Here is a 14377-nt window from a genome sequence, read left to right as displayed (position 1 = left end):
GAGGCTCGGGACTTTTTTTTTTCAAATATGTATTCCGCAAATGTAATAGAAAGTTCTGTGATGTTCACACCAGATTTTTTTAAATTAATTTCTAATTTCTTATGGAAATAATGGTAAGTAGATACTAGATACCTGTGTAGTGTGTATATCCTATAAATTTTCGTTTTATTTATAAAAATCCCAAGTAAAATATTTTACTCATGGGTACCTTGGAACTGTACGAATTACACTGATGATAAATTAAGTAATTTATTTGTATACTGAATCACTATTATTTTAATTTTTCAAACAAAATATAAAGTAGACACTTTTCCAAGATAGAAGACAATAAAACATTATTCATGGAAGTCTATTTTATTACGTACCTATTTCTAAGGATTATTTGATTGTTGTTACTTTCTATTTTTTTCAACAAACTCAAGTCTTGATTTATTTTTTAACAAATACCTAATAACTAAAGTTGCACAATTTACGTAAATTAAATAAATAAAAACAGACGTTAATAGGTATGAGAAAAATAACTCACGAGGTATAATCCGTGATATTTGTTTCAATATACATTATGATTTGAATCATAGATTCAAAGGATCATTATTATGTAGGTGGGTAATATATGTTTGAAAATATGCTATCGAATACTATGCCCGAACAAAGATGGCAGTTTTTGAAAGAGAGAAACAATGAACCTCCGTCCCCCAGTGGGTATCCCTCTAGGCTTGCTCTCCGGGGACCCTGGGTTCAATTCTCGGCAGAGTCGATTTTTTCCGTTCTTCGAAGACCCTTTCGTCTAGGTGTCGTGTTAACTCTGCATTGGTTTATTAATATCAGGCAACAAATAATCGACATTTTCTTTTTTCCTCGCCAAACTGATTTTCGATTTTTATGTAGATTAGTTTGAATCAGATTGATTGTCTGAGTGATGTAGATATTAATATTTTTTAATAAGTGTCCTCTTTGATTGAAAAGAGTATAAGTTATAGAGGGAGATAGAGTAGCGTCTTGTACAACGTAATCATTCAAGATAAGAGAAGAGAGATGATTAGATGATAACGCTTGCCTAGTATGACCTTTGGAGAGGGAGTGAGTGAGAGAGAGAGAGAGAGAGAGAGAGAGAGAAAGAAAGAGAGAACGAGAGATATCAGGCTCTCCCTTCAAAGGACAACTAGTGATTCAGTGAATAGTAGAAATCAGAAAAAGGGTCTTTCTGGAGCTCCAAAGGCCTGATGGGGTGGAAAATGTGACGAAAAACATTTTTTTCGTGTTGAAAATATTTGCCAAATTTCATTTAAACGAGATTAACCGTTCAGAAGTTACGGCGAGATTTTCAGAAAAAAAGGCTCGTACTCATTTTGAAGGAAGTCGTTTGTTTTGAAAGCAACTATATTTAAATTTGTCCCTGGCCCAGATTACCTTCTATTATGTTCAGATTGTGACAACCACCGAATAAACCTAGTTATCCTCCTGAGTAGTATGAGCCTATTACATGAATATGTCGAATGTCCATCATGTGCCTATTTCTTCCTATAGTTAATACTAGTGAAAAGTAATCAATATTCGAACTCATATCTCTGGAAATTCCTTTGGTATCCTACATTCTATCCGCGTGATTTGGAATAAATTTATTGAATGAACGAAGTGAAGTCTGAGGTTTAACGCCACGACTTTTCATTAAATCTGTCTGTTACGCGATTACTCTGGAACGGTTTTTTCGATTTCGATGAAATTTGGCCAGAACGACAACAACACATATAGGGTGTTTTTTTAGTGGTTTGTTTTTTAAACTGCTATAAAAGACATACTATTTGAGGTATGGTCATGATACTTTGTTTATTGGAAAGCTAAAAGTATGCTATTTAGTGTTTGAATACTAAGTTCGGGCATACGGGCCCCTCGGATAGCTCGGAAGCGACAGACACCGAAGCGAATACGTTTTATTATTAAGTAATAATAAAGGAAGGACGGACTAAAAAATCATTACTATACCTCAAATAGCATGTCTTTTATAGCATTTTGAAAAACAAACCTCTAAAAACACCCTAAATTTGATGCTCCGGAGGTCACCCAGCTGAATACCAACCACACGCAACGTTGCTTAACTTCAATGAATTCTCCTAAACCTAGTGTGTGCTCAAATATCACCTGTTATACCTCATAACTATAAGGTAAACAATATACTATACCCCAGCTCAAACTAAACCTAGTGTGTGCTCAACTATCACCTGTTATACCTCATAACTATAAGGTAAACAATATACTATACCCCAGCTCAAACTAAACCTAGTGTGTGCTCAACTATCACCTGTTATACCTCATAACTATAAGGTAAACAATATACTATACCCCAGCTCAAACTAAACCTAGTGTGTGCTCAACTATCACCTGTTATACCTCATAACTATAAGGTAAACAATATACTATACCCCAGCTCAAACTAAACCTAGTGTGTGCTCAACTATCACCTGTTATACCTCATAACTATAAGGTAAACAATATACTATACCCCAGCTCAAACTAAACCTAGTGTGTGCTCAAATATCACCTGTTATACCTCATAACTATAAGGTAAACAATATACTATACCCCAGCTCAAACTAAACCTAGTGTGTGCTCAACTATCACCTGTTATACCTCATAACTATAAGGTAAACAATATACTATACCCCAGCTCAAACTAAACCTAGTGTGTGCTCAACTATCACCTGTTATACCTCATAACTATAAGGTAAACAATATACTATACCCCAGCTCAAACTAAACCTAGTGTGTGCTCAACTATCACCTGTTATACCTCATAACTATAAGGTAAACAATATACTATACCCCAGCTCAAACTAAACCTAGTGTGTGCTCAACTATCACCTGTTATACCTCATAACTATAAGGTAAACAATATACTATACCCCAGCTCAAACTAAACCTAGTGTGTGCTCAAATATCACCTGTTATACCTCATAACTATAAGGTAAACAATATACTATACCCCAGCTCAAACTAAACCTAGTGTGTGCTCAACTATCACCTGTTATACCTCATAACTATAAGGTAAACAATATACTATACCCCAGCTCAAACTAAACCTAGTGTGTGCTCAACTATCACCTGTTATACCTCATAACTATAAGGTAAACAATATACTATACCCCAGCTCAAACTAAACCTAGTGTGTGCTCAACTATCACCTGTTATACCTCATAACTATAAGGTAAACAATATACTATACCCCAGCTCAAACTAAACCTAGTGTGTGCTCAACTATCACCTGTTATACCTCATAACTATAAGGTAAACAATATACTATACCCCAGCTCAAACTAAACCTAGTGTGTGCTCAAATATCACCTGTTATACCTCATAACTATAAGGTAAACAATATACTATACCCCAGCTCAAACTAAACCTAGTGTGTGCTCAACTATCACCTGTTATACCTCATAACTATAAGGTAAACAATATACTATACCCCAGCTCAAACTAAACCTAGTGTGTGCTCAACTATCACCTGTTATACCTCATAACTATAAGGTAAACAATATACTATACCCCAGCTCAAACTAAACCTAGTGTGTGCTCAACTATCACCTGTTATACCTCATAACTATAAGGTAAACAATATACTATACCCCAGCTCAAACTAAACCTAGTGTGTGCTCAACTATCACCTGTTATACCTCATAACTATAAGGTAAACAATATACTATACCCCAGCTCAAACTAAACCTAGTGTGTGCTCAAATATCACCTGTTATACCTCATAACTATAAGGTAAACAATATACTATACCCCAGCTCAAACTAAACCTAGTGTGTGCTCAACTATCACCTGTTATACCTCATAACTATAAGGTAAACAATATACTATACCCCAGCTCAAACTAAACCTAGTGTGTGCTCAACTATCACCTGTTATACCTCATAACTATAAGGTAAACAATATACTATACCCCAGCTCAAACTAAACCTAGTGTGTGCTCAACTATCACCTGTTATACCTCATAACTATAAGGTAAACAATATACTATACCCCAGCTCAAACTAAACCTAGTGTGTGCTCAACTATCACCTGTTATACCTCATAACTATAAGGTAAACAATATACTATACCCCAGCTCAAACTAAACCTAGTGTGTGCTCAAATATCACCTGTTATACCTCATAACTATAAGGTAAACAATATACTATACCCCAGCTCAAACTAAACCTAGTGTGTGCTCAACTATCACCTGTTATACCTCATAACTATAAGGTAAACAATATACTATACCCCAGCTCAAACTAAACCTAGTGTGTGCTCAACTATCACCTGTTATACCTCATAACTATAAGGTAAACAATATACTATACCCCAGCTCAAACTAAACCTAGTGTGTGCTCAACTATCACCTGTTATACCTCATAACTATAAGGTAAACAATATACTATACCCCAGCTCAAACTAAACCTAGTGTGTGCTCAAATATCACCTGTTATACCTCATAACTATAAGGTAAACAATATACTATACCCAAGCTCAAACTAAACCTAGTGTGTGCTCAAATATCACCTGTTATACCTCATAACTATAAGGTAAACAATATACTATACCCCAGCTCAAACTAAACCTAGTGTGTGCTCAACTATCACCTGTTATACCTCATAACTATAAGGTAAACAATATACTATACCCCAGCTCAAACTAAACCTAGTGTGTGCTCAAATATCACCTGTTATACCTCATAACTATAAGGTAAACAATATACTATACCCCAGCTCAAACTAAACCTAGTGTGTGCTCAAATATCACCTGTTATACCACATAACTAAAGTAAACACTCATCAGCTGTAGGCTACTACTATTATTGTGGTGAAATTCTCAAATTATTTTGAGGATAAAATTCCATACCTCGGCTGGGATTGAACCCACGCCATCTTGTTTACCAGGCGAGCGACTTGACCACTAGACCACCGACGCAGGAGATAAATAAAATAATTTGTATTCTTTTACAAGGCAGATGCCACTACCTTCCAAGCTAACTAAGCTCTGGCTCTTTTTGTTTGAGAGGCGAAGTCAGAATAATTAATGGATTTCTTCATTATTCCTTCAGGACTCCTGTATCCCAGGCACAGTGTTCGAGTGGACATTGGTGAATAATTCCGATGAAGAATATCAAGCGAGTATCACGTTCACATTTCAAAATGGCCGCGGTCATGTGCAAGATAGACAGGGGGGCGCTAGAAGTCAACAGTTTTCCGACTCTAACATACAGGGTGTTCATATATTGGATGAAATGAACGGAATGAAGCAGACGTTTACATTGAGTACCACACGGTCCGAGGTGAGTTGATGAGATTATAACTTACCGGTTGTGTGAACTGGAGTTAGACTATGGAATTCTCATCATAGGGATATAAGGGAGAAGGGACTCACAAAGTCTAAGATCATTCAAGACCTCCCTTTTGAAACGCCTAAAGCAGCGCGCACACTGATCATACACTTACAACACTTACAACACTTCAGACATTTCCGACAAATTTTGTATTTTGCTTCCTATGTTAAGTAATGGTAGACCGCACACCTATCCGTATCAGACATTTCCAACACTTACGACATCATCATACACTTCCAACACTTCCGACATGATGTTGGAAGGTTTGCTTTTTGAGCAAAATTGTTGTAATGTCTGACAGTCTTGAAGCTGTTTCCTGCTGAAAGAGGGGGGTAAAGTGCAATTAAAATTTATAAATTCAATTTAATTTCCGGTTTAAAATTTTAATTTACAGTTTTAACTTAATTTCTTGTTTAAAATGTCTACTTTAAAATGAATAATAAATATAATTTACACATAGGTACCTATTTAAAAAAATCAATAAGAACAAAGTTATTTTTTTAAATTTTAATTGAATGTCTACTTTAAAATTTTATTTTAAAATGAATAATAAATATAATTTACAGATAGGTACCTATTTAAAAAAATCAATAAGAACAAAGTTAATTTTTTAAATTTTAATTGAATGTCTACTTTAAAATTTTATTTTAAAATGAATAATAAATATAATTTACAGATAGGTACCTATTTAAAAAAATCAATAAGAACAAAGTTAATTTTTTAAATTTTAATTGAATGTCTACTTTAAAATTTTATTTTAAAATGAATAATAAATATAATTTACAAATACCCATTTAAAAAAACCTGGTAAAAAGACCTTTAATTTGATATATAGGTCGACCAGGTTTGGATAAGTCCTTCTATGGGGACAGACTGACAGACTGACTGACTGACTGACGGACGGACAGACCGACACCGAAGCGAATACAATAGTCCGTCCACTATACCTTTTATTATTAGTAATAATAAAGGAAGGACGGACTAAAAAGCGAACCAATCTCAGTCATAACTTACTCACTCACTCATTACTTACACATCTCTAGTGTTTACCTTACTCAAGAGTCTGCTGTTATTAGATACAGGTATGCTGCTATGCATCTTATGGTATGTCCCCAATAGGACCAGGCCAGTAGTCCTTCGCGGTATGCGAACCACATATGTTTGACAGGTCTTTAAAATTGCCATTTAATACAGACCGACACCGAAGCGAATACAATAGTCCGTCCACTATACCTTTTATTATTAGTAATAATAAAGGAAGGACGGACTAAAAAATCAATAAGAACAAATTTAATTTTTTAATAAACTAGGGCGAACTCAACAAACACACACACACACACACACACACACACACACACACACACACCCATCCCACATACCCACACACATACACACACATACACACACACACATACACACACAATCACCCACACACCCACACACCACAGAACTAACACACACACCCACCCACCCATCCCACATACACAATCACACACCACACCCATTCGCCACACACACAATCACACACACACAGACACACACACACACCACAGAACTAACACACACACACACCCATCCCACACACACAATCACACACCACACCCATTCCGCACACACACACACCACAGAACTAACACACACACACACCACAGAACTAACACACACACACACCCATCCCACACACACAATCACACACCACACCCATTCGCCATACACACACACACACACACAATTATTTATTTACACGCTGAGCAACAAGGCCATGTGTAGATATAATTAAGTATGGTTACGTAGAATTTATAAGATCCCTACTGGTACAAACTGCTTGGAACCTCAGTTTGGCAATGATCTTCTTCCACCTTTTGATGTGGTGTTAATACTTGTCAGCGGCGATAACATGTTCCCGACCACAGCGAAAGTAAAATCTGTGGCTGAGTGGAAGAACTCCCCCAGGAGACCCCTTCCACTTGTAGGAAAGCCAAGAAAAATTAAGAAGAAAAAAGGTTCTTTGCCATTTTCGGGTACATTGTTGATGGTAAGATTGAAGGAACGCATGGACGAGGAAGACCAAGAAGAGTATGGGACAGTGACCTTGTAGAATGGTTGGGAAGGACGTTCGAGGAAATTCAGGAGCTGACAGCAGACAGAACATCATACCAAAGTGCAATCTTCTCTGTATTGGCCACCAGCAATCATGCTGACACCACACATGAATGAAATTTTTGGGTACATTTTCGTACTAACGTGATAGACGTGTACCTAGCGATTATCTTTCGTTTCTCACACATGGTCCACCCCTGGGTGACCTTACCACCTTAGGCAGCACTACATGACACGTAGACCTAGAGCGTCACCTAGGGTGTCGGGTGTCACTAGGTTGCTATGGTTACCAGGTTTTGTTTATTGTTCGTAGACATGGTCATAATGCTAGTTGCCGAGTTACTAGTCACATGACCTGGTCATTATGATCAGGTCATGTGATCATCATGCTTGATTTGTGCATAAGTTCCTTTCGGAAACGATTCCGATGGTGTGTCATCTAAAGCTGTGTCCACGCATAGAAAATTCGAGTTTTGACTTATGTAAAAAAAATGTAAATGCAGTTTCTTTGTGTTATTATGTCACAACTTTGGTGCTCACTGCAGCAGTGTAGGATTTTCCAAAATATCTCAATAATCCTAAAATCCAATGTTTACCTACTATGCTGGCACCGGTCGTCGGGTGTCACTAGGTTGCTATGGTTACCAGGTTTTGTTTATTGTTCGTAGACATGGTCATAATGCTAGTTGCCGAGTTACTAGTCACTATGATCAGGTCATGTGATCATCATGCTTGATTTGTGCATGTAAGGAAATAACTGAAATAAGTAGCCATACATGCTTCCAGATAGTTGTGATAGTGTGAGTTCAATAGAATTATTGCTATTGAATAGCTCATTCTTCCGTTGGTAAAGTCAAACCTAATGAATTGACAGTCCATGCGCAATTTGTGGATGTCTATTGAAAATACGGGGGTGGCCAAAAATGGTGTTAATTTTGGACGGAAGTTGGTGCGTCGGACCTAGATAACACATGACTTTCAATTTGACAAATATGCTACCGAGGCCATCATGATTACTTCTAAAAAGAACGAAATGCGTCCTAAGCTGCTCAAAGTTGTTGGCTGCAGGCCCTCCCAGACAGAGCGCGGTCAACGCAACGGTCTGCGTTCTTCGGACAGACGCGCTATCTGGCTGGGCCTTTAAGTACTAAAAGCTTGAACAAGACCCTGTAGGCCTGTATATACTCTCAGTCTGTAGCCACCAATGTCTTCTGCAAGTACCTGTAAAGGAAATTGGAAAAAAAAAAAAAAAAAAAATAAAAAAAATAAAAATGAACTTCAGCCCAAATCATAAGATAAAGTCTTTGTACCATTACGCCCGCCAATCAAGCTCAGGCAGTCTGACAGACCGCGGTCTCACCTAGGTCTATCAGACTGTCTGAGTGTGAGTGGTGGACATTACGTCCAGTCACCTACCCCTGAAGTACTATATTTGACCTGCTTTACCAGCAAAGTTGTTAAAATTCTATCGCCTTGAAAGCGTGGATTTGAATTTCAACTAACTCTCAACCAAAGCATAGATTTTTTTTTTTTTTCAAAGAGGTTTGACAGAGGGAGCTGTAACTGCTAGTGCTATGGTCTTATCGTCCCGAAATCGAAGAGAGAAGGAAGACAGAATAGGAGAAAGCCAGCCGTTCCGAGAACGAACATTATCCCAGCAGGATAAAATCCGCCCCGGGCGGGAATCGAACCCGCGGCCTAGCGTTTACAAAGGAGACGCACTACCAACTAAGCTAACTAGGCTGGCTAAGCATAGAATTTGATCCTCATTAATTGGAAATTTCATCATTTAAGCACCTTCACAGCACATATGATAAAATCCGCCCCGGGCGGGAATCGAACCCGCGGCCTAGCGCTTACAAAGCAGACGCACTACCAACTAAGCTAACTAGGCTGGCTAAGCATAGAATTTGATCCTCATCAATAATTGGAGAATTTCATCATTTAAGCACCTGCACAGCACATAGAGCTAGATCTGTTTTCAGGTTCAGGATATTTATCGAACTACTTGTTCTGTTATTTGCCACTGATTTTTTTATCTGCAATCCGTTGAATTTGTCAAAAACCACTACTAACTTCGTCTCGTATAAGGTTATCTATGGTTATTGACTGTAATAGTCATTCGCCATACGTCTAACCTAATGGCCTAATACATATTAATTGATCAGCCACCTTGAACTGAATATCTTGTCTAAGGGTATGAAATGTCCGTCAGTGTCAGTGTGTTACCCTGTTGCTTGATGATCCAGTGATGTTGATTGAGATTACCTATATTGGTTTAGATTTTGACTTTCTTTCTTTTTAGCGGCCGGCCCTGGGATTTTAACATACCCGTTCCTGTCTTGGAACCATGGATTTCCAACTGGATGTCATGAAATATCCGTCAGTGTGTTACTTTATGTTCCAGTGATGTTGATTGAAATTGCCTATATGTTGTTGTAGTGACGTTCCTCAATCAGGCATCAACATACTCTTGCGGTGGTCAGAGTTGTTGGTTTAGCTGAACAGATGGTGTATATCGTGCGGCCCAACACCACAACGCGGGCATATACGTGTATTGTTTATCTCATTGTTGAATTGTCTATTGGCGGGTTTAGATATTGAGTTGTTGCCTTTCTTTTTAGGGGCTCTCGAGACCCGTTCCTGTCTTCTAGACCAGTGACATAGGGCTCAAAAAAAATGTAGCCCATGGCCCTACTTATATCAATTACAATTTGTATAACTTCAGTAAGGACTCCGTTTCTAACTAGAAGTAGTGCTAGTAAGCTAGTGAAGAAGCTAAGAACCACGTATCCGTGTTAGAGAGAAGAGACAGTTTTATTTCGAGTTCCAAGAAAACACATTAAACGCTTATCTGCTGCAATACGACGAGTAAATAAATTAAATAAAACTTGCAATAGATATTATATTGGTCCTATACTAAAGGACAAAATCGGGCTCCTGCCGTCTTGTTCAGTAAGGGCTCCGTTTCTAACTAGAAGTAATGCTAGTAAGCTAGTGAAGAAGCTAAGAACCACGTACCCGTCCGTGTTAGAGAGAAGAGACAGTTTTATTTCGAGTTCCAAGAAAACAAATTAAACGCTTATCTGCTGCAATACGACGAGTAAATAAATTAAATAAACCTTGCAGTAGATATTATATTGGTCCTATACTAAAGGACAAAATCGGGCTCCTGCAAGCAGTAATGAATTTTGCAAAACTCTTTCTTAGAAGATCTAGCCCTCAGAGCGCATCTAAACAAGAGCGACAATATTTTTAGCTCTCTAGGTGTTGCTATTTTGGAGATATAGTGATCTTCTGATCATTTAGAAATCTCCATTAGAAAATTATTTATTTAGTAACCTCTGTGGCCGAGTGGGTATTACACTAGGCTTACACGCGGCCGCGCCGGATGTCCCGGGTTCGATATCCGGCGGGGTCGAATTTTTTTCGGCTCTGTGCTTGGAGTTCGGGGTTCACTGATTCATACTGTGATACCCAAAAAAGTCGTGAAGAAAGTTGTAGCCAAATTTACATTTTTCTCTTATTTTATCAATATTCGAATGGTTTCTTTTCATCTTCTTTATGTCTTTCACTTAATTTACCCTTCCAAATCCCATTTGTTAAACCAACAAAACTTTTGTCAAAGCGAATGGTTTCTTTTCATCTTCTTTATGTCTTTCACTTAATTTACCCTTCCAAATCCCATTTGTTAAACCAACAAAACTTTTGTCAAATCACTTTAATAAATACAAATAAAAAAAACTTTTGTCAAATATATTCGCCTGTAATTTATGGACTTTGAAATTTATGAAACCACATGGAACTCCAAGGATTTTAGTTTTTATGATTTAGAAGCTCATAAATTATGAGGAGCTTAATAACTAGGGATGTACAACTTGTAACTTGTACGGTCCTTTCTGTTAAATTCTCATAGAGGGGAGGTTTCGCGTCACTGTTTAAAAATTATGAGGAGCTTAATAACTAGGGATGTACAACTTGTAACTTGTACGGTCCTTTCTGTTAAATTCTCATAGAGGGGAGGTTTCGCATCACTGTATAATTGCTAAGAACTTTAGAGCTGTTAACTTCTATTCAGATATTCAGCATACAATTCCACTAAAAGCATGTAGCTTTAGTTGAAATTTATGAAACCACATGGAACTCCAAGGATTTTAGTTTTTATGATTTAGAAGCTCATAAATTATGAGGAGCTTAATAACTAGGAATGTACAACTCGTAACTTGTACGGTCCTTTCTGTTAAATTCTCATAGAGGGGAGGTTTCGCGTCACTGTATATTTGCTAAGAACTTTAGAGCTGTTAACTTCTATTCAGGTATTCAGCATACAATTCCATTAAAAGCATGTAGCTTTAAGGTTGTATGTAGAATCAAGGCAAATTCAAGTCTTCTTGCTCGGTATTATCTGATGGCTCAATTCTCGGCCTCTCTATATACTGTTCTTCTTCCTCTTTTTTTTTTTCGTCGTCTTCTATCCGCTCTCTTCTTCGTCATCCTCTTTTCGTTTCTTCTTCTTCTCCTCCTCTGCCTTCCTCTTCGTCCCCTTGTTCTTTTTCTTCATCGGCATCAGAATAATGAACAAAGCCTCTGGCTTAGAGGTTATGTACCCGTAAGACATGTTACAGTTCGGTAAAACAACCGAGAGACAACCTCAGGTTCATTGAATGGAAGTACATACATAATGTAAATTAAGTTTGGTAAAACAACCGAGAGACAACCTCAGGTTCATTGAATGGAAGTACATACATAATGTATATTATATGTATACCATGTATTAATGTATATTACATATACATAATTATGTATGGAACATGTATGCCATGTATGTAAACTTGGCATTGTGCTCATGTCATGTCACAGGTTGTACTCACATAATTATGTATAACTCGCGACATGTACTTCTTTTAATAAAATGGTACGCGTAATTTTTGCGTCAATGTTTTTCATCGGCAGATCGACATTGTTGCATGATCGTCGGTTTGAGTCAATGGCATTGTTGCAGGGTTGTCGGTTCATTGAAGTATATGTATCTGTGATGTTTTTGAGGATGTGACCATTTCTTCTTTCTATTGTGTTGGTCGTAGTCAAAAACTGACGAACTTCTTTAATCATTAAAGAAATCTATTGATTACAATATAAACGGCGTGAACGACCAGGGTATTCCTGTGTTAAAACGCCTTATCAAAGAAAAAAAAAAATAATAATAACAATAATAAATAAAGTTTAACGTTACTATAACGGTTAAGGTTAAGGTATAAGGTCTCAAGTGATGGCGATGGCTGATTTATCCTCTATTAGGCGACAAGCTGCCACCTATTCACATTAACCTCGCTCAGCCTGAGTGGGGCCTGGGAAAAGAAGGCAGCACTATGTATGGAACATGTATGCCATGTATGTAAACTTGGCATTGTGTTCATGTCAGTGTCACAGGTTGTACTCACATAATTATGTATAACTCGCGACATGTACTTCTTTTAATAAAATGGTACGCGTAATTTTTGCGTCAATGTTTTACATCGGTAGATCGACATTGTTGCATGATCGTCGGTTTGAGTCAATGGCATTGTTGCAGGGTTGTCGGTTCATTGAAGTTTGTGTCTGTGATGTTTTTGAGGATGTGACCATTTCTTCTTTCTATTGTGTTGGTCGTAGTCAAAAACTGACGAACTTCTTTATCTAGGAACTAGAACCCAATTTTGTCAAGCATGTGGTCATGTGTCTTTTCTATGGTCTTCAGTAAAACCATAGATAATATTTATAATTATACACATATGTAGGTTCATGGGAAGTTTCTACTCTCTCGTGAAAGAACTTTGATTTCACCACTGAGGTTTTCTCTTTCATCCATCCTATCTTCATGAAACATTTTATGACTCGTTTTCAATCACACTCGTAAACTCGGCACTTAAGTACACATAAAAAATAACCAACATTGCAACATTAAACATTGAAATCAACAAAGATGTATAAAGAATTCCCCGTTTTATCGATTCCCAACAATCCAAATAGCCTCGTCAAACATATACTTAACGTTTATTGTCGTTCATAAAATGCAAATAGCAAATGAAATGCAAAGAATCGTTTCCGGCCCAGAAGAAAAAGCACAAAGGAAAACCTTGGGCGTTAAAAAGAGAGCCATAAATTCGGAAAATTAGACAAATAACTCCAATTTATGTTTGCAGTGTAGAATTAATACACATTAGTGTAATGTATACTGTTTTTCTATCAGTGTAATGTATACTGTTTTATAATTTATGTAGAATGTTTTCTTGTTTTCCAGTCGTTGTGATAAGTCACCTATTCGCGGTTTGCTCGTGGTATTCGCGGTTGGCTCGCGGTATCTGCGGTATTCGCGGATTGTTCGCTGTATCCAAGATTTGTTCGCGGTATCCGCGATTTGTTCTCGGTATCAGCGGTTTGTTCGCGGTATTCGCGGTTTGTTCTCGGTATCCGCGGTTTGTTCGCGGTATTCGCGGTTTGTTCTTCCAGTCGTTCTCTCGTATATTGTTTCTCAATGCTGTTTTACCTATTTGTTTGATTGCAATTTGTTCTATTAGTTGATCGTGTGTGATTCAATGTTATTACTCATGGAATCTATGTTCATAATACTCATTGAACCTATGTTGCATTGACTCGAGATATTAAACTTCAATGTTTGTTTCCCGTTATACCAACTTGAACTTTTTCTTCAATACTTTCTGGTTAAAAAGTTTTATTCGAAAATGGTTTCTTTCTTTGGTTCCTATAGGTTCATTTAAAGAACTTTCAACGATGTGGAAATTAAGGAGAAGGATGGCTAAAGCATTTTTATAATAGATCAAATTTCCCACCATATTCTTTTTAGTCCGTCCTTCCTTTATCTATATAAATAAAATTGTAGATTTGTCTGTACATTGCTTAGAATCGTGAAATTTT

General features: G+C 37.2%; 1 protein-coding gene across 1 annotated transcript; it reads left to right on the top strand.

Moving 5' to 3' along the window:
- Positions 1-2113: 2113 nt before the first annotated feature.
- On the top strand, positions 2114-5311 carry LOC103509304 (non-lysosomal glucosylceramidase; the record flags this gene model as incomplete). Its single annotated transcript, XM_017444141.2, is given in 2 exon segments — positions 2114-2162; positions 5081-5311. A coding segment is annotated over 1 exon segment (48 nt), but the record flags the coding sequence as incomplete, so codon positions are not given.
- Between the last annotated feature and the right edge of the window lie 9066 nt (positions 5312-14377).

Source organism: Diaphorina citri, unplaced genomic scaffold (genome assembly GCF_000475195.1).
Source record: "Diaphorina citri unplaced genomic scaffold, Diaci psyllid genome assembly version 1.1 scaffold486, whole genome shotgun sequence".
NCBI classification, from domain to species: Eukaryota; Metazoa; Arthropoda; class Insecta; order Hemiptera; family Psyllidae; genus Diaphorina; species Diaphorina citri.
The sequence above is the reverse complement of the archived record's forward strand: the minus strand, read 5'-3'. Positions and strand labels throughout refer to the sequence as shown.